The 22019-nt window shown below is 40.9% G+C and overlaps 1 protein-coding gene across 4 annotated transcripts in view; it reads left to right on the forward strand.

Moving 5' to 3' along the window:
* LOC122405315 (Y+L amino acid transporter 2) overlaps positions 1-13415 on the forward strand; it is a 29658-nt gene extending 16243 nt beyond the window's left edge. For 2 of the 4 annotated variants that reach the window (XM_043409972.1, XM_043409970.1), the window contains exons 4-11: positions 2149-2274; positions 4425-4563; positions 5091-5214; positions 5302-5502; positions 6343-6417; positions 6930-7089; positions 7174-7266; positions 8784-13415. In XM_043409972.1, the coding sequence (XP_043265907.1) occupies positions 2149-2274; positions 4425-4563; positions 5091-5214; positions 5302-5502; positions 6343-6417; positions 6930-7089; positions 7174-7266; positions 8784-8851 (986 nt within the window). In that variant the 3' untranslated portion in view covers positions 8852-13415. Of the gene's footprint in view, positions 1-2148; positions 2275-4424; positions 4564-5090; positions 5215-5301; positions 5503-6342; positions 6418-6929; positions 7090-7173; positions 7267-7710; positions 7785-8783 lie in introns of those variants that run through there. The other 2 variants (XM_043409971.1, XM_043409969.1) reach the window with 2 other exon arrangements.
* Positions 13416-22019: the final 8604 nt, after the last annotated feature.

The raw sequence follows: 22019 nt of genomic DNA on the forward strand, positions 1-22019 counted from the left end.
GCGTCAGTCGGCATTTCTTACTTTTCTTTGAGGTTGCCAACGAATAAGACAAGGTTACAACGCCACTGTCCCGAACCGTCGCGTCGCGATACGCATTCGCAAGGTGGAATCGTTTTCGCGTACGTGGTCGCACGTGCGTCGGCAACGATCAATGAACTTTTCGACGGATTCCAACGGCAAAGAAATCGACTCCGGCGACCAGTCGTTCTTGCTGACAACGAAAGTGCAAGACCTTCGAACACAGTGGACTCGGAATTTTATTGTGTGTCGCAATACAGATTCGAACATAATTTGAGGTTAAGGAACTCTCGATATCTCTCGATTAGAACATAATTTGAGGTTAAGAAACTCTCGATATCTCTCGATTCGAACATAATTTGAGGTTAAGAAACTCTCGATATCTCTCGATTCGAACATAATTTGAGGTTAAGAAATTTTCGATATCTCTCGATTCGAACATAATTTGAGGTTAAGAAACTCTCGATATCTCTCGATTCGAACATAATTTGAGGTTAAGAAACTCTCGATATCTCTCGATTCGAACATAATTTGAGGTTAAGAAACTCTCGAAATCTCTCGATTCGAACATAATTTGAGGTTAAGAAACTCTCGAAATCTCTCGATATCTCTCGATTCGAACATAATTTGAGGTTAAGAAACTCTCGATATCTCTCGAATCGAACATAATTTGAGGTTAAGAAACTCTCGAAAGTCTCGACCATCTTTGAAATCTTGGTAATGTGATCGCCTAAAAGTTTTGATCGTCTTTTTTTATTTATTACGTTATAAAACCCCGTACTAAATATTTTATAAAACGTGTCGGCGATGATATTGTAGTATCCCGTACGGACGCAAGCAATAAAGTCAATGTAATCAGATTGTGTGCTCCGTCGACTTTAATGATTATTGACACGCGTATCGATTTTATACCAGGAAACAGTTCGAAGTTCCGTGTCTCGGAGCGACGAGCAAGACGAAGAATGTAAAACTCGCGGTCGATTGCATCAGAATTTCGACACGCGAGTAAATACGTAACGGTTGCGTAACGGTGGCTACCTGTGGTGTACATCCTCTTGCGGCCGTATCAATTTATCATTTGAGCGTGTAAGAAATCGAAACGTCTCGGTGGATATGGAACGTACAATACGTTCTAAACGTAGCGTGCACGTCTGATCTTTGGCGATTCGTCGTTGCACGCTGTGGCCTGGATCGACGAAACCACCCGTTTTCTTGTTCGTCGACGAACAGGTCGATAACCATCCGTTCCTCGTTTCTACCCCTAACCGTCGACGTGGTTGACTGGACCGGTGCCAGTTAGTCTCAAACGACAGGCCAACTCATACGACCGGTTTTACAAAATAAAATTTTCATGCTAATGGTATTCATCCGTCGGCCACTGTTCGAAAGTGAACGAATGTTTTATGGTCATTTAATCGGCGTTAGAGGCTTCGGTAGATTGATATCAAGGCTACATAGGAGGTCATTCTATTATGTGTTTCTTTCATGCATTCGAACCAACGTTTCTCAACATTTTAATGGCATAAAAAAAGCTGACGAAGGTGACAGTTCTCTAATTGCTAAATACTGCTACTGTAGACACCTAACCTCGCATTCGGTATAGGTTAACGTTCGGCGTCGGGTAGAGTTTTGTTTATACGTTAGTCGTGTGCCATCATCCAAGCGTTGCACGTCAACCAGTCAGGTTAGGTTAGGTTAGGTTAGCATTGCACGTTGATAGGTTTTCTTGCTTAATTTCGACGGTTAATGAATCTAATTAACGGACGTACGAATCGATTAAGTGTTCCAATCCTGCGCGTGACGTCGTCGACAGTAGGCCTTTCGAACTAAAGCTTGGACTATATCGATAATTCTATGTTCGAATAATAGACATTCGAACACTAGGAATAAAATTTAAATATTCGAAAATTAATATTTCATGGAGTTCCCGCAATGTTTTAAACATATCTCAGACAGTATTTTAAAACACTTTAAAAATGTTTATAATTCAAATTTAATTCGTTCCATTTGTTTATTCAGTTTGCGTTGCTATAAAATAAATTTGAACCGAGTAGCGGCGCCAGTGGCGTGCAATGGATTAGTACATTGTAGTTTTAAGCCCCCGAACATTTCCCCGATGCTCTGTTCCAGGTGTCCTCGCGTTTATCAACTGCTGGGACGTGAAATGGGCGACGTGTGTGCAGGACATTTTCACGTACGCCAAGCTCCTGGCGTTGTTCATCATAATCTTCACCGGAGCTTATCAGCTCTTCACTGGTAAGTTCAACGACGCCGAAGCATTCGGATCCAGGCAATCACCGATCAATAGACAAATAGAATAAGAAATCAAGGCTTCTCTTATACCTAATTTACCATATTTTTTTATCAGAAAATTTTTAAACTATGCAAAAGTCTTTTCTGTAGATTAGTATCACCTTCCCGACCTATAGCCTAATAGCCGGCTTTTAAAGAACGAATTTTTAAGAAAAATCAACAGGGGTAGGTGCCGAAACTTTTCGGCGAAATTAAAAATTTTCAAATCGTTCTAAAAAAATTATTTTCGGTAGCGAGGGTCAGGTGCGATCATTTTTGGTGATTAGACATACCCCCGAAATCTTACTCATTTTCGAGGAAAAAATTCGAATATGGGGACAAATTTTTTGAGAAAATTAAAAAATTCCAAATCGTTATGGAAAAATTATTTTCGGTAGCGGGGGTTGATTCCAATCATTTTTGGTGAATAGACATACCCCTGAATTTCTACGCGTTTTCGAGAAAAAAATTCCAGTAGTTGGACAAATTTTTCGACGAAATTGAAAAGTTTCAAATCATTCTGGAAAAATTATTTTCGGTAGCGAGGGTCAGGTGCGATCATTTTTGGTGACTAGACATACCCCCGAAATCTTACTCATTTTCGAGGAAAAAATTCGAATAGGGGGACAAATTTTTTGAGAAAATTAAAAAATTCCAAATCGTTATGGAAAAATTATTTTCGGTAGCGGGGGTTGATTCCAATCATTTTTGGTGAATAGACATACCCCTGAATTTCTACGCGTTTTCGAGAAAAAAATTCCAGTAGGTGGACAAATTTTTCGACGAAATTGAAAAGTTTCAAATCATTCTAGAAAAATTATTTTCGGTAGCGGGGGTCACTTACAATCATTTTTGGTGATTAGACGTACCCCCGAAATCTTACGCATTTTCGAGGAAAAAATTCGAATAGGGGGACAAATTTTTTGAGAAAATTAAAAAATTCCAAATCGTTCTGGAAAAATTATTTTCGGTAGCGGGGGTTGATTCCAATCATTTTTGGTGAATAGACATACCCCTGAATTTCTACGCGTTTTCGAGAAAAAAATTCCAGTAGTTCGACAAATTTTTCGACGAAATTGAAAAGTTTCAAATCATTCTGGAAAAATTATTTTCGGTAGCGGGGGTTGATTCCAATCATTTTTGGTGATTAGACATACCCCTGAATTTCTACGCGTTTTCGAGAAAAAAATTCCAGTAGTTGGACAAATTTTTCGACGAAATTGAAAAGTTTCAAATCATTCTGGAAAAATTATTTTCGGTTGCAGGGGACAATTACAATCATTTTTTGTGATTAGACGTACCTCCGAAATCCTACGCGTTTTTGAGAAAAAATTCATTACCGTGGCCGGAAATGTCTCGCCGAAATTTGATGCGTATCTTTAAAACATCATAACCTCTGAACGGATTGGAGGATTTCAATGTTTCTCCAAGTTAGAATATCAGAGTTTCATTAGAATTTCTTAAAGAAAGTCGAGCCTGGGTTCCCGCACCTAGTGCCCCGGTATTTGCGTCGCGTTAAAGGCAATAACTCAAGAACAAGGAAGCCCGCGTTAATGTTTCACCACCCACGCTACCCTCGAGTCAGCGTAAGGCGTCTCTTCGCTTGCCGGACGAGACAATTTGGCCAATCAAAAAGGTGTTACGTGCCGAGGAATCGCTTAAATTGAGCTATTCAGTCCTCCAAATGGTCCCTTTTCAGCGAACGTCTACGTAAGAACTCCTTTGATTTCGATAAATTGCACCTCCGATGTGTGTTTATCTTTCGCTGTAAATTCGATCTTCGTTTCACGCTGAACGGAACCCTTTTACGGGAATCTCGTTTTTATAGGGGACCTTTGGAAAGAAAGTATACCTACCACCGATTTTCCTCGCACAACCTTTGCTGTCGCTCACATTTAGGTTATGGTAAGTGGCAGCACTGGTCATATATGAGGTTAATGCACATAAAGCGTAGGATTTTAAAGTCTAGATTAAAATTTTGAATAAAATGTTCTCGGTGTTTTATCTTAGGGACTTTTTTGTTAAAAAAAAAAAAACAAACAACAATTGAACATCTCTTCCGCGAGTCTTCGAATCGTTCGTGCGTTCGATCAATTACTTTTCATGTTTCGCAGGACACACGCAGTATTTCACGTTCGAGAACACCAACACGGAAGTGACGTCGATAGCGCTTAGCTTTTATTCGGGTCTGTTCGCTTACAATGGCTGGAACTACTTGAATTTCATCATCGAGGAACTGAAGGATCCCGTCAAGTACGCAACCGATTGGTCACTTTTCCATGCACTTGAAACGGTTGAGAAAAATCACCGAGTCCCAGAATTACCGTTCTTTTCTCGCTATTATTATTACTATATTTTGCTTGAATAAAAACTGTTCCCATCTATGGTTTATCACGAGCAACGATTGTTCGTTCGCATTGTTATTGGTTGGAGTTTCTCCGGTTAAAAAAAATGGCCCCAGACGATTCAACACAATTAATCCGGTCTCCGCTGAAATCTCGCGCAAGAATTAACAGCGATTGCAACAGCCGGTCTTGTGTATCTATTAATTAAAGGAGAGGGTCGCAGAGCCCGGCTCTATTGACTTCGACGCAAGGTCAAGCGAGTGGGCTTTTGCTTCGCGTTCTATGCTTTCTATGCTTTTTCAAGATCAAACGTTTTTCGTCATTGTGATAAACAAAGAACGGCAATTGTATGCAGTCTTCACCAACCAGTTTGTAATTTTTATTTTGAAGATTTTGGGTACCTTCAAAAATTATTTTATTTTTTTTTTTTTCCAGAAACTTACCAAAAGCTATAGGAATTTCGTGCGTTCTCGTGACGCTAGTTTACGTTTGCGCGAACGTAGCCTTCTACACGACGCTGAGTCCTGTCGAGGTCCTAGGAAGCGAGGCTGTGGCAGTGGTAATTTTAACAAAATTATTAAAAATAGGTTTCAACGATTTAGTGTGAAACACTATCATCGGTATGTTGGTTTCCTTTATTTTGTAGACCTACGCCAATCGTCTGTTCGGCATGTTCGCGTGGACGATACCTGTCTTCGTGGCCCTGTCGACATTCGGAGCTGTAAATGGAATACTTTTGACGTCCTCGCGACTCTTCTACGCCGGCGCCTGCGAAGGTCAGATGCCGGAAATATTGACCATGATTCAAACCTCGAGGGTCACCCCAACGCCGGCCGTTATCTGCATGGTGTGTGTTCATATTTAGGATAATCCAACGTCGCTGAAAATGTACCGATAACAGCCAAAAACGCCTGTGATTTTACACGTATCTTACACCGTACCATTGCTGTGCAAACTTAGAGCCAATAACTACAACAATCGTCTAATAACTACATCCAATATTACACTACACTGTCCCAGAAAATATTGTAAAATGATAGCTGTAGCAAACCATAATTCCAAGCATGAAAGCACTAGAGTTCCTCTGCAATTAGCCTGCAAAAAATTGTGCCAATAACTAGAACAATCGTCTAATAACTACATCTAATATTGCGCTACACTGTTCCAGAAAATATTGTAAAATGTAAACTGTAGCAAAACATAATTCCAAGCATGAGAGCACTAGAGTTCCTCTGCAATTAGCCTGCAAAAAATTGTGCCAATAACTAGAACAATCGTCTAATAACTACATCTAATATTGCGCTACACTGTCCCAGAAAATATTGTAAAATGATAGCTGTAGCAAAACATAATTCCAAGCATGAGAGCACTAGAGTTCCTCTCCAATTTGCTTGCAAAAATTTGTGCACATTTATTCGCGTGATAGACAAGCCATTTACAGTGCAAATAAATTAAATCCTTAATTTTCTGGGACACCGTTTGTTTTAGCTATCAATTTAATTTGACCAAAAACACTTTTTCAAGTGTATTTTAAATGAGTACTTGTTCCTTGTATACTTGTTAACTCAGAAATCCCGTTTGTTAGTCGACGCCTCGCAATTTTCCGCTTGAAAGCCAACGAGAGGAGTTTCGAAGGAAGCGACAATTGCGGACGATAATTGAATTCTGTCTCGTCGTTTTGTTCCAGGCCCTCCTGTCCATGGTGTACCTTTGTTCCTCGGACATATACGCCCTGATCAACTACGTCGGCTTTGCAGCTTGGGTGGGTACACATTCCTATAATTACACTAGCTACAGATTTCTCATTAACGCTAGGAACACGGTCTGTCGCTGAACTAACCGTTGATATCGTGCCCAAGTTTAAGCAAACAATTCAAGAAACAATTGAAATAAAATATCGTCCCTCGACTGTGTTCCAAGAAATCCAATGAACGTTGGTGCACGCACGTCATGTCGTATGGAATGAGTATTTGTCCATCGTGAATTATTAACCCGGACCGGACGAGTGATAATTTTCTAATTGGTGCATACTGCTTGGAGTAATTGACGGTATTGTCTGGCTTCGAAGGCGATCAGAAACGCGGCCATCTTGTTGCACAAACTACCGACAAACGTTTCGATTTGCTCTGTCTGCACATTCCATGTTTGTTTAATCGTTGAAGAATTGTTTGCTTCTATTAATGTTGTAGCAAAAGTCATAAACAAATCTAGACTAGTGCCCATCATTGTTACACTCTGAGTACTTGTTCTAACAGTGATCTTGTTTGTTCACAGTTGAGCATAGGAGTATCCGTGCTGTGCTTGCCATGGCTCAGATGGGCTCAACCTAACCTGCCCAGGCCGATCAGAGTGAACCTTTTCTTCCCAATAGTGTATATCCTTGCCACGATCTTCGTGACCGTTGTACCTATGTACGCCAGCCCAGTAGAAACAGGTAATATTTGTATAAAATAAAATAAAATATAAATTACAAATTTGTATAAAATTGTGCTAAGTTTAAATCCATTGTCTCCCCCAGGATACGGCTGCCTAATGATCTTGACATCCGTGCCCGTCTACTTTGTATTTGTCGCGTGGAAAAACAAGCCTAAATGCTTCCAGAGAGGAGTTGGTAAGTCGAGAGTTTATACAACGAAGAACGAACATTTTTGCAAACAATTACAGTTTCGATTCGATTCCATTTTAATTTTGGTGAAACTTGGTTGAAATTTGATGTAACTAGACGTTCAGTTTCTTCTGTTAGTAAAAAGAGAGGCGAAAACTATGTCTGATTTGTTCTATTATGCGTTCAAACATTTATTCGTAACAATAGTAAGCTACTTTTAAATATTTTCATAGTCATAATGCTTGACACGCTACATTATGCACGCGTGTTTTGCACATGTAAATCCGTCTCCATTTATTCATACACGTTCTATTTATGTTATTTGATTTATTCGTCTACGTTCCAACAAAACCGCAAGAAAATTATTATTATCGTTATCGGTAAATGTTTGTCCATAAAACAAATTGGATCGTTTTGTTTTGTTTCTGTTTAACCGATGTGTTCCTGCAGGCGCCGTTACCAAAACATTGCAGAAGCTGATGGTAGTCGTCGGATCAAAGACTAAGGTTCAGAATACACTCTAACATAATTTTACTCTTGTCATGTCACGCATGCTTAACACGTTGATTTCTATCGAAGATCGTCATTAAATAGCTTGTTGCTTTTCGATCACCATGCATGCTCTCGTCGAGCCGTTTTACAATAGTCTTGTAATCACTCGTAACTTCAAAATTATCCATTCTGTCAACTTGCATGATGTATTATCATCGAGAGTACTTGTGTGTCTTATTTATATTTTCAAGAAAAAAACAGTGCGGCCAACCCTGGGAAAAATTTTAATGGGGGATTCCAGAGGCCAAAATAAGACGAAAATCAAGAATACCAATTTGTTGATGGAGGCTTCGTTAATAAGTTATTAACGTTTAAAGTTCCCTCTGTAGAACGGCGATGATGCGCGCGCAGCTGTTCACACAGGCGTGACTTTAAACATTAATAACTTTTTAACAGAGCCTCGATCAATAAATTACTATTCTTCATTTTCGTCTTATTTTGGCCTCTAGAATCTCCCATTAAAATTGTATCAGGGGTGGCCGTAATCCTCTTCGAGACAAGTTTTTAATTTTAAACGATTTTTACTTTCCGTGGATCACACGTGGTGCCTTTAAGATTATTTTTATCTCGATCAAGAAAGGATACCGTTGTTCGTCTGAATTTGCCGAAACATCGTTAATGTTTGGTTTTGCATGCTGCACTCACAGAACAAGCACCACGCACACTAACTTGTACAGAGCTCTGACACGGTGCACCAGTAAAAATTGTCACTAACGTGTGGATAACTTTGGAATTAATTATGCGATAAAGTCCTCATCCACTACTTTCGCTGGCTAACTATTCGTTCGTGACGTTGTCACCTGGCGAATTTTATTCTGTCGTTGTCTCTTCGACGAATAAAAAACACATAGTCATTTCACAGTGTGACGACTGCACGTCGAATACGGGAACTCTACTAACTATATTTGTCCTTAAGATGACTCGTTACGTGCAGAGCAAAGTATTGAACTCGTGAAATTGTTCGTTTGCAGTAGGCGTGACGAAGTTCCTGCAGAAGATAATGCTGGTCGTCGGCAAGCCGAAACCCGCTCAGGTTTAACCACAGACAAAACGTGTCGTCAGCCACCACAGAGGTGACATCCAGCTTCGAGACAACGAGAAACGGGGTAGAATTTTCAGGTTACTCGGAGAACGTTCATCCGCCAAAACTCATTGTAAAATATTTATTTATTAAGGAAGAGATTCCTTACACCCCCCTGCCAAATTTAATTTTAGGCTGGACCTAACGTTTGCACTCTGTAATTTAAATCGTAATTTGAGTGTCGAATACGATTCCGAAGACTGAGTCGCAATATGGCGTTCACCTCGAGCCTGTACTGCACTCTGAAGTGTAAAACGAATTAGAGTATTACGTTGAGGTTATAACACGGACTCGTTTCGTTTGCAATTACGATAGGCAGTATCGATTTGGAGTTTAGATCGTAATTGCAATAAAATGAGGTTAGAATTTCGAGACGAGATTGGACCTACGTTGTTTCAAATTTGATCCATTTGATGTTGAATAGAGGTCTCGAGACAAACCCCTTTCATTCATGTATACATTAGAATGAGTTGCAAGATAGAGTCCAATAACGGGACTTAATTTCCAAAGAGTGTTGAGATATCCGAGCAACTCGAATAATCGTTCTCCGAGCGATGCACGGGGCGTTCTGACCAGAGGCAGCCATATTTAATCAGAACGCCCGGTCGGACAAAGCTTTGAAAGTTGCTCAACGAACCAATCTCGTTATCTTGTCTGGACGTCGTCTGTGCTAGAATGGCGCCAAGATATCCGCGGGGATGTATTACCAAAACAGTTCCAGCGGAGGTACAATAATAAAGTCGATATGCAGTGACTACGGGGGTACCAAAAAGAAGGAAGACGTAAACTCCATATCTTAAAATAAACCAAAAAAAAAAAAAACAAAAAAAAAAAGAGAAAAAGACGCCACTGAATGTTCCACGAAAAGACAAACAGTATTCTCCTCCGCTGGACGCGCGAGTACGACCATTTCTCCCCCCACCACAATATGGCCGTACATTTCCGACGTTAATGCTTCGTTTCATTCCACGCTGTACCATTTCCATGTTTCGTGATTCGACCCTTCGTTTCAGGCCTTCGCGTTCGACTAGGTTTCGTTAGCCCCGAGTCCATGAAATCGTCGCCGATAATTTATTATCTTCCTTCCTGTATTTTTATTTAACCACACGCCATCTCACGGGGTTAAACAGCACCAAACGCCCACGAGTCCCAGTTTCGGTCCCAAATCTCCATCGTTGACCCACGGGACCGGGAAACGAAGGGTTCGAACGACAATTGTTACGCGCTGGCATTCGATTGTCAACGTCGCATAATAATAATGATAATAATATTGTATTCGCATTTTACCGCTCGCTGGTACTGGCACGGAGGTTGGGGCTACTCGAACAATTCAACATTCGGGTATCGTTTAGTCGTTCGAATACCACAAACATCGAACAGTCGAGTATTCGAGTGTTATTATACAAAATAACACGTAACTTAGAACGTAACACGCGCACTGATTAGATTAGACCGATTAGAGCATAACGAAGTACACAGTATTTACAACATAACCTAACCCGAACTAACACGTAAAATTTAGAACCCTAACCTAGCACACGTACCTAACTCTAAACGTATAGAGTCTAACCAGACTATTCAGAACCTAATCCAACATATTATTTAATATCTGAAATATGTACAGAATTCAGAAGCTACGAATTTCATAAATATTCGAAGTACTCGACCGTTCGAAAAGTATTCGTCGACTATTCGAACAAAGGAAAATTCGAAAAGTAGTCCCAACCCGAACTCGACACATGGTATGTACGTGTCTACAGGGCGTTCGTCAGCATCTACAATCTTTTTAAAAACGATAATTACGTACGAAACATATCAGTTTCCTGTTCGCCAAATTAAAATTAAACGTCGCGCGTTATTATTGAATTTATCGTGAAATTTCGAAGGTGACGATTATCGTTGCAAGCAATTGGCGACAGCGAACCGATCATAGATGGCGTTATATGCTGGACACCCTGCATACATCGCTACGTGTCACGTGTTCCCATTGGATCATCGGACTGTGTGCTCCGCAAGCAACTTTTAACGACGATTTTTCATCGGTGACCCACTGGCTAAACCCTTTTGTCCATCTGCGTAAACGAAGTTCGAATGGACAGCCACTCGAGTGACTCTGGCTATTTAGACGTTTAGGTTTAACGCGTGTGTTACTTGCGATCGCGAGAACTTTCGGTGCACCGACGATTGCAGGCAACCTTACGAGCGTTAATCGTTCGGATTTTAGATTTTTTATACTTTTTTAACCGTCGATCTGCAGCCACGTTGTACGATCTTAGACGATCAATCCTCTTTCTATTCATATCTTTGTCGATCGTTCCGTTCGTTGTACAAAACTTGTATACACGGTGAATATTATACATATATTCCGGCGAGATGTTTCTTAGCCTGTATAGTTTGTCGTAATAGGATTTTATTCGACGTTTTTAACTCTCTGTCGATGGAATGATTGATCGTCGTGCCAATAGAGGTTATGTTCGCTGTCCGTGACCCGTGCGCGAGTCGTGGCAACGAGCTGCACTCGACACGCCGCCTAAAGACTGGACAGTGAAAGATATAATCCGTGCGTAACGTCCATTACTTTTGATTGCACTTTAGAAAGAGGAACTAATAATCTCTGTAGATGACTCGTATCGTGTACAGCTCGTAAGATTGTCCTGTCCAATTTATACATAAATTATTTAGTTCGATCGCGTAAAACGCCTGGCATCGTGGCAGTCGAGTTACTGCGCCTCGTACGAATTAAGACTTAATGTTTTATCTCGCCCCGTCGTCGACAGTCCTTGCACGCACTGTGATCTTTTTATTTACCGTAAGCGCACGTTGATTTCCGCGTATCGTCGAATTCAGGAAACTCCGATTTCGTGTCTTGGTGTAAACGAAAAAATAAGAAATGGCGTCGCGTCGCTTAAAAGTCGATAAAAATTTCCTCGTCCCGATGCGACAAGAATCTCTCGCTCGACCAATTCTACGATAACAATTGTCTATAATTTTATTGGCGTGCGTTTCCGTGCGAGAAAGCGGATGCGATTGATTTGTAAATCCTCTCTACTTTTGAAAATGAAAATCGAAGACTAAGAAAAAAAAAGAGAACAAATTTCAGCGTATTGATAGTCGAGCTGTTCCAGGACCAAGCATTTTCTACGAGGTGTTCTTGAAATCGAATCTCGCCTGTAGTCAAGACGGAATTAATTTTTCTGCCAAGATCACTGCCCTTATCGACCCGCTGACAAATTTGTAAAAAAATTTAGAGGTTATTTAGGGGTTTTACGTCGAAGGAACTGACCTATACAGGACAATTTCTTCCGCCTCGATTATAGCCCAAGAAACGTCCTATCGCGTCTCCGTATAGTAATCCTGAATAACATCAATCATTCCTCTCATCCCAAAAAGTCAGTCTCGACGATTCGTTCCAATAAAAACGCTAGATAAATATAATCGACCATCGTCGGTTCAAAAAATAAAATCTGGACGATCAAAATTGCTTTTCTCGACCAGGGGTTATATATGTATATATTTTCTTTTGTTGTACAATTGCGAAAGAACGTATCGCCGATGCTGTCGTTTACATTTAATATAGTTTCTGTCGTTTAGCTATATTTTTTAAGAGACACGATTCGACGATCACAAACTCCCACGGAACATTCATCAGAGTGTCTATCGAGGCGTGGATTGGTTGATCCTTGGTAGCTCTAGTATTTTGTCTAGATCGCGGTTTAGAACAGTGCTGTTTCCCTTCCTCCGTTGCAATGATTTCTAAGCTTCTTTGGGAGGCCCATCCTAAAAGAAAAAATTTTTTCAAAGTGGTGGGTTTAAATTGACGTTAAACCCTGATAAACAACAGTAACAATTTACACTTATAAGCGTTCATTATTCAACGTTAGATTTTCGTTCGCGTTGTTAGGTATCGTGGAGTGGGGGAAGGGGTCCCAAGCTGCGCAGTGCAGCTTGCGCAGAACAGCACCGATTCATTCGTAAAACCGCCTGGCAGCGGAGAGGTAGTTTTAGAGCGCGTGGAAGGTCGTATATTTTTGCATTACAATGAAACAAACAGCGTCGATAGGCATTCTGGTACGCGTGACAATAAACATCTACTAATTAATTAATTAATTAATCGGAAGTAAGCGAGAAAACTGAGAAAAAGGACGAGAGAAAATGTTACCAGAATCTGAGAGTGTTTTAGTATTATTATTCGTGTTTAAAAATTCTTCTGTAATTATGTTCCTGGGTCTGCGAAATACCAGTGTATACTTGAAATGGCTCGTTGAAGGGGAAATAGCGGGAAAGATTGTAAAGTAAGGTTAGAGATGTTTGAGCGCCGTCGAAAAAATGTTGCAACCACTTTGTTACGTGCACGAGTAAGGAACACAGCGCGTTCTTTTTTTTTTTCGGAATACACATGCAGTGCCTACGACAAGATTACGCGACACGAACAGCAGTAGCTTAGGATCGAAATAAAGCAGTGGAACGGAAACTAGAGGTCTAAGGGACAAGCGAACTGTGACAATATATTATATTGCATAAATGTTGTGTGTTTTTCCGCAAACCCCCTTTCATCTTGTAAGATACTTTTGTCAAAGTAAATCAGCTTATTGCCAAGGGCGAGAAAACGTTTGGAGTGTTGTTAAAGATACAGCTCCTTCGAATTAATCGTTATCCTTTTTGTCTCTGGATATTAATATCTTAATCGGTGACACGGAACGGTAAAGTACACATTGAAGATGTTTAAACGATGATGGGACATAGCAATAAATGATGAACACTTGGTTATATATGCGTCTATAATTGTATGTATAAATACATATAAGTTATAAATAACTTTGTCCACAGCAGTTGTACAACATACAGAGATTACAGAAGAGAAGAAGTTTCATTTGATTTCGTCGGCGCATCAGGAACAAAGAAATCTGCATTTTCCTCGAAATGAATTTTCGAGTACGATTTCGATTAATACTTTTGCTTTGATTCGAGTACGAAACAAGAGTCGCAGTTGTTTCGTGCGCCATTTTCCTTACCCTTAAACTAAACCACAATAAACATTTGATTGGCAGCTGCTGTAATATTTTTGTAAACTAGATATAAAATGACAAAAGAAAGCTAATAACCATTCGTAGTTAACTCTCTATAACTTATACCCATGTATCAATACTTTGATTCTATAATAATTATTAGAGGTCTACAGTGGTACATCATTTACCGCTGTATGGAACAAACTACTTCTCGACAAGCTTTGGGCATTCTGGCCGTCGATAGCGGTATAGTCCATCATAAAGTAGCATGTGTATGTACTTTTGAATTTTCCTACAGGCCTCTGCTGACCATTGCTGACCACTCTTGATACTTCTGACAACGTATAACGATTACGACTGGCTGCTGCTGCCCCCTGCTGACCACCGTTTATATTTCTGACAACGTGTAACGATTACTACTGACTTCTCCCAGCCTCCTATGGTCTCTGCCGACCGCTGCTGACCACTCCTGATATTTCTGACAACATATAACGATTACTACTGGCTACTGCAAGTCTCTGCTGGCTTCTGCTGGCCTCTGCTGACCACTCCTGATATTTCTGACAACGTATAACGATTACTACTGACTTCTCCCAGCCTCCTCTGGCCTCTGCTGACCGCTGCTGACAACTCCTGATATTTCTGACAACGTATAACGATTACTACTGGCTACTGCCAGCCTCTACTGCCTTTTGCTGGCCTCTACTGACCACTCCTGATATTTCTGACAACGTATAACGATTACTACTGACTTCTGCCAACCTCCGCTGGCCTCTACTGACCGCTGCTGACACCCCCGATGCTTCCAACAACGTATGACGATTACTACTTGTTACTGCTTGCCCCTGATGGCCCCTGCTGACCTCCGCTGGTCTCTGCTGACCACTGCTGACCACCCCCGATGCTTCCAACAACGTATGACGATTACTACTTGTTACTGCTTGCCCCTGCTGGCTCCTACTGGCTCCCGATGGCCCCTGCTGGCCTCTGCTGGCCTCTGCTGGCCTCTGCTGACCACTGCTGACCACCCCCGATGCTTCCAACAACGTATGACGATTACTACTTGTTACTGCTTGCCCCTGCTGGCTCCTACTGGCTCCTGATGGCCCCTGCTGGCCTCTGCTGGCCTCTGCTGACCACTGCTGACCACCCCCCGATGCTTCGAACAACGTATGACGATTACTACTTGTTACTGCTTGCCCCTACTGGCTCCTGATGGCCTCTTCTGACCCCTGCTGCCCCCTACTGACCCCTGCTGACCCCTGCTGACCCCTGCTGACCCTTGCTGACCCTTGCTGACCCTTGCTGAACCCCGCTGACCCCTGCTGACCTTTGTTGACAACTTCTGACATGCTATATATGTATTAAAACTTTGTATCATCTAATTTATGGCAATAAATGATATAATTTCAAAGAACTCTATGTGTTCTCGTCATTTTTACCTTCCTTCACCTCTCCAAAGGATTCCCATAGTTATAAGATACGTGCCACCTCTTCCCATATCATGTCCTCCTAATAACGAAGTCTAAACATTTTTGCCCGAAAAATTTCTAAGTTCCTCGAAAAGATTTGAGAAGGGTCCCGTTTAAATTCTTTTCGTCAAAAAGTCCTGAAACAATTGGGAAGTCCTGAAACAGCTGGAAAAGCCTGAAACAGCTGGAAAGTCCTGAAACAGCTTGGAATGTTGAAAGTTCCGAACCAGCTGGAAAGTCCTGGAACAATTGGAAAGTCCTGAAACAGCTTGGAAAGCCCTGAAACAGCTGGAAAGCCCTGAAACAGCTTGGAATTTTGGGAGTCCCGAACCAGCTGGAAAGTCCTGAAACAATTGGAAAGTCCTGAAACAGCTTGGAAAGCCCTGAAACAGCTGGAAAGCCCTGAAACAGCTTGGAATTTTGGAAGCCCCGAACCAGCTGGAAAGTCCTGAAACAATTGGAAAGTCCTGAAACAGCTGGAAAAGCCTGAAACGGCTGGAAAGCCCTGAAACAGCTGGGAAGTCCTGGAATTTCTTGGAAACGCCGAAAATTCTTGGAAACTGCCGAATTTTAAACAAAGTTCTGAGTTTCATGACTCCCTAGTGGGTTCAGGGAAACCAAGGCGTTTCACGGAGTCTTATAACTAAGGTAATGATTTGGAGAGGAAAAGAAAGGTAAGAAATGATGAGAACACATAGAATTCTTTGTAATTATATCATTTATTGCCATAGATTTACATTATACAATGTTTTAATACATATACATGGCAGAAGTTGTTAACAAGGGTCAGCAGTGGTCAGCAGGGGTCAGCAGGGGCCAGCAGAGGATGATAGAAGTAAGAAGAAGCCAGTAGTAATCATTATACGCTGTCAGTAGTATCAGGAGTGGTCAGCGGAAGCCAGTGGAGGTCAGCAGAGGAAAGCAGAGACCAGTAGGGGCATGTAGAGGCCAGCAGAGACCAGTAGAGTCAAGCACAGACCAGCAGCAGCAAGTAGTAGCAAGTTGTAATCGTTATACGTTGTCAGAAGCATCAGGATTGGGCAGCAGTGGTCAGCAGAGGCCAACATAGGCTAGCAGAGGCCAGCAGAGGCCAGCAGGGGCCAGCAGTAGTCAGTAAAAGTTGCTATATGGGATCGGAAGTTGTCAGGAGTTCTCTACTTTTGTCAGCCCTGGTCATCAGAGTCCGGCAGAGGGCAATAGAAACTAGGAGTAATTAGCAGGGTTCATTAATTGTCAGCAGTTGTCAGCAGTGTCCAGAAGTGGCCAGCAGTGATCGCTACTAGACGCTATATTTTGTACCTGTAAAAATATTCGGCTATGTCCTCCTAAAATTTTAAATCCGACCCATACCTTTGTATTGGAAATGACATATAATATTTAGTTCGTCATAACAAATTGATACGGTTATGTCAAAACATATCGAAGAAAATCATTATTAATTAATTTTTCCAACAATCAATCCTTCTGTTTTGTTCATATTATAAAAGTAAGAACACTTCTTATTGAAACATGCTATGCACGATACTGGCAAAGAGTGGACTCTCATTTTAATTTATTAATTTTCAATCTTAAAGTATCTTGAATTCGAAAGATCGTATTAATAATATACATACATACCCTCATACACAGGAATAGAAAAGAATTTCTTTTTTTTCAATAATTAAAGTATGATCAGGGGGTCTTAAAACGTGTATTTCCGTAAAAAAAATTTCACAACATTTTCTTTTCATTATGATACCTTGCTTATAGGAGTTTACATAGGTCGGAACGTAAAAATGCCTGGGCAGTCGAGATTCCAAATCGTATGCCGTTGACGCGAGCTCGGATTTCAGTTGTCCGAGAGCGAGAAGGCAAACATGAGCGTTTCTCTCTCGACTCCCACGAGACTGCCCGAATTTACTTCGGGCAGCTTCGGGGAATCGAGAAAGAGGGCACGCGTCCGTTCGCCCTTGTCGACCCTCCGAAAACTCCGTCCGAGCTCGCGTAACACGTGATCTGGCATAGTGTGAGAAAGTGGAATGAGGTGTCCCCGGGTGCATCCGGAGCTCCGTCTGGCATCTCTGCCGTGCACTACCATTTTACCCCCCAGCTGTGCTCGCCCCACGCGAAACGCGCCTATACATTTAACCTGACTTTTACGATAGTCCTTTCGCACGAATTAGCGCGTGGCAGCGGGTTAAAAAGGAACGTGGAAGATATACGATATAAATACATTGATAATCTCACGCTGGTAATCCTCGTCGTCACGCGATTAATCATCCCCGATGACGAGAGGCTCCTACCGCCGTTTCAATCTTTTGCACCTATACAAACACGCATCTACAAACTAACTTTAAATCGCTTCTTGTTCGCGTTACTAGTTACCGTTAATATCGTTACTATCGTACGTACGTATGTACAAAGGAGAAGTTTCGCACGCTCGCAGAGCTTTCTTGCTTGTGCTTGACAACCATCGAGGTACTTATGCAAGGGTCAAACTTTAGCGATATTAACTGTGGGATTAAATAAGAATAGAATGCTACACACGATCAGTCACGAGAGTCTCCGTGCACTCCACGGAAAAAAAATCACTTCACCTATTATGATATGGAATAATATTAATTGTTCTAGGGCAAAATGTATACGAGTATGAGGTTAACAAGTCCAGTAGATCTAGCAAGAATAGTTAATATCATCTCAAGCGTTAAAAAACAATGATAATATTCTACAAAGTTCTTGTTCAGTTTTTGTTCAAATGCCTTTTTCACGAAGCGTTCGAAGACTTTCGCGACTGACTGTGCACGGACGCTACAGAGAACAGGATATGTGTTTCCTCGACAACGAAATACCTTGTCAGTCAGCTTAATCGTAACGAAAGATTAATAATGCCAGGTCCGAGACATTCTCGGACACGAATTAACGAAGGAATTGCAGCATAGTTACGTCCACCGGTTGTTTCGGTGGAATTTGTCACAGGTGCCTCGAAAGATGCCTAACCTCTGCTCTCGCGGTTTCGACATTGCACTCAAAAGGTAAAAACAGTTGCACACGGACACTTGCACGAGAGAAAAACAAAAACTGGAATGATTTCTTTTACCGTTACTCGCGTCGTAACGGTGAGGCTAGTTTAAAACTAAATAAAAGCTAGTGCAGCAGAATTAGTTCACGGAACCACGCTAAGAACTACGGGTGGAATTCTTTCATTCGTAAATTTAAGGAACTCCGCATCACAGAAAGTGAGAACCATTTTGTTTCAGCGATGTTTTCACAAGGGTTGACAATTTAGATTTTCCTTACGAAATAGTAAATCGATTGTCAGAGGTTTTTGAGGTTATGGTACAAGAAACGACAGTTTTCGATCGAAAGGTTAAAACGCGTGTATTTCGGGGCGACGGAAACCGTAAAAATCAGTGTTTCCAACGAAATAAACGTTGGAGACGTGAAAATTTCGAGACTTGATAGAACCAAATCGCTGGAACAGGGTCAATGTAGCGACATCTGCATTTATTCTTTTTAAACGTTCTTCTTTGTTTCTTTCGTAACCAATTTCGTCCAAAGTTGTGTTAAGCAATGTCGAAACGTCGAAGTTAGACATCGAATACAGAAAGAATTCGGCAAGCAGTCCCAGCCCTGTTATGTGTACGAGACGATCGTAGAAACGAGTTTGTTCTCGACTCTTTTGAGCAAAAACTCTTTCCTCGTCGGACACGATCCGCCGTGGCGATCTCACCGCCCGGCAGCTCGCTGGATTGTTAATAAATTAATAAACGGTTCGGAGAACATCGGAAAAAAAAAATCACAGTTGAAAGCGTTGACAAGGAGACCCCGCGACATCTACGATCGCCGACCGCGCCGGCGAACCAAAATGGCGGCGGGGCATCATTGCGAGAGATTGTTAACGAAAGTCGGAAGTGTTTTTTTTGACACGAAGAAAGATGAAACCATCGCAGCCTCCATTACACGATATTCTTATTCTCCCCCGTTAATAATTAATTACGCTAGCTTACGATATACGGAGTAATGCAAAATTATATCGCTAAGTTTGGAACCATCTCGACGACTCGAGAACCCTTTTATTTTTAAACTTTGGCTTTTAAGAAACAAGCTACGGGGATAAACAAATGCAACAAGTAAAAAGCAATTTTTTATCAGTCGAATAAAAATTAGAATTTTAATTGTTAGATTGAATCGTTCAGTGATCACACGGTAATTACACAATAATCAAACACAGTTATTACGTGCTTCGAAGATTTATATGATTATGATTAGAACACGATTAAACGGTAATTACCGTGCGATTACAGTGTAATTACAAGTCTGATTTTAATTTGGATCGTTTCTGTTACGAATTTTGTAGGAAATTGGAAATTCTGGAAATGGAATGGTTCTCGAGATCGTCCACGGTGGTGGTACAATGATAATTCTACCGCAATTTGTACGAGTGACGCGGTTCATCGTGAGCGATTGAAAATTCGCGATTCGATCGACAAACGTTTACGATTTTTCGCGCTTTTTTTTTTCCCAACCGTAAAATCGATCGACGTTTTTACGAATCAACGACGGATTGTTGTGAAACGTTCACCGATCGAATTAAGACGAATGACAGATATGATATATCGCGTTCGATTGATAGGTCGCACCGTTATTCGTGGATTAATTAATAATACGTTTAAATTACTAGATCGTTACCGCTTACTCAGCCATATATCGCCGTTCGCTTTAAATACGCAATAGTACATAAATATTACCAACGAATGGATTGCCGGGCGGACCTTCTCGAACGATAATAAGACGCTACGCTCTTGTCTGTCGTTGATTAAAAATCATCGTGTTTGATTAAATCGAGATTCTTCACACTCCAACTGAAATATATTCGGAAACGATTCGGATTGATCTTTGTTTGCTTCAGTTCACGGTTCCCCTTGACAATCCATTCGTATTGTATGATAAAATTTGCCTTGGCAATGACGTATGTATAATACAATTCTTCTTTTCTAATAAAAAAATTTAAAAAAAAATAAACCGTACAAAAATGTGCGAGAATCGAAGACTGATAAAACGAGCCTCGTTAATTCGGACGATGATTCGTTATAGTCCAATTTAGGCATTGCATTTTGGACGTGCACCCCGGATGATCGTCCAAAAGCAAAGAGTTAAACTTTTCGGTGCCAAGGTGCGCATGTGCGGGAAACGCCTATGGCCGTTCGACCACCCATGGGAAAAATTTTAATGGGGTATTCTAGTGGCCAAAATACGACGAAAATCAAGAATACCAATTTATTGATGGAGGCTTCGTTAAAAAATTATTAAATTTTAAAGTTCCAACCGTACTGAATTATTTTCTCGAAAATGCGAAGGATTTCGGGGTTATGTCTATTCACCAAAAACGATTGTAATTGACCCCCACAAACGAAAATAATTTTTCCAAAACGATTTGAAATATTTTTTTTTGACGTAAAATTTCTCACCTTCTCGAATTTTTTTCTCAAAAATGCGTAGGATTTCGGGGGTATGTATAATGATAAAATATGATTGTAATTGATCCCCACAAACGAAAATAATTTTTCCAAAACGATTTGAAATATTTTTTTTTGACGTAAAATCTCACACATTCTCGAATTTTTTTCTCGAAAATGGGTAGGACTTCGGGGTTATGTCTATTCACCAAAAACGATTGTAATTGACCCCCCAACCTATACTAATTTTTCCAGAACGATTTGAAATTTTTTAATTTAATTGTTTATAACTATTTAACGAAGCCTCAGTTAGAAAATTGATATTCTTGATTTTTGTGTTATTTTGGCCTCTAGGATCTCCCATTAAAATTTTTCCCAGGGTTGATCGAATACAAACCTTAGCACCGAGGTAATTAGGATAAACAGTTGCACCCGAGATCGAAAAAAAAGATGAAAAAATAATTTCATATCTCGCGTCTACACGTGTCTGCGTTTTCCTCGACTTTGTATAAATATTGTTTACGTGTGTGCGCGGGCGCCTGTTCGAGACTGAGTCTCGCTTGGACGCAGACAGGAGAAAGAAACGGAAAGAATCGCTACTCGTTTTGTGCGTATCTCAGGACGGGTTTCTCGTTTTAAAATTAGTCGTACTAAATAGGAAGAATTATGTACACGAGGCGTCTGTCGCGCAGACGGCAAATAATCGTCGAAAAAGCGAAAGCGTCGCCAAAACGCAGACATCCTAGGCTAAATTGCGTGTCTATTCCCGCTAGAGTCTCGTGCGTCGGTGATATACAAACGCTATTAGAACCAATCGGCGACCAATAATGATTCGAAACAATTAGAGGATCGCAATTTTAAATAAATTTAAATATCAGGAATGAAACGAGAAAAATACCATACGTACTATTCGGAGACGAAACGTTCGAACACTACTCGCAAATTACACACTTTGACAGCCGCTGCTTTTACAATTCTTTACAATAGTGTATATTTCGCTGGATCGTTGTTGACATGTTTAACAAAATATTTATAAAACGTTGAATCGCGTGGCAAACAATAGTTTGGAAGCTTTCCATTGTATCGGAATCTTCGTGAAACGTGCAGCCATCAAAGTGTTAATGCAGCAAGTAGCATCGTATACCTTCAGCGACGATAAAATCGCCCATTGATTATTTTGAGCACCGTCGATTACCTCTAGACCAACTGGGAA

The sequence above is a fragment of the Colletes gigas genome, unplaced genomic scaffold, assembly GCF_013123115.1.
Source record: "Colletes gigas isolate AHSC1104 unplaced genomic scaffold, ASM1312311v1 Colletes_gigas_Sc00004, whole genome shotgun sequence".
Classification (NCBI taxonomy): domain Eukaryota; kingdom Metazoa; phylum Arthropoda; class Insecta; order Hymenoptera; family Colletidae; genus Colletes; species Colletes gigas.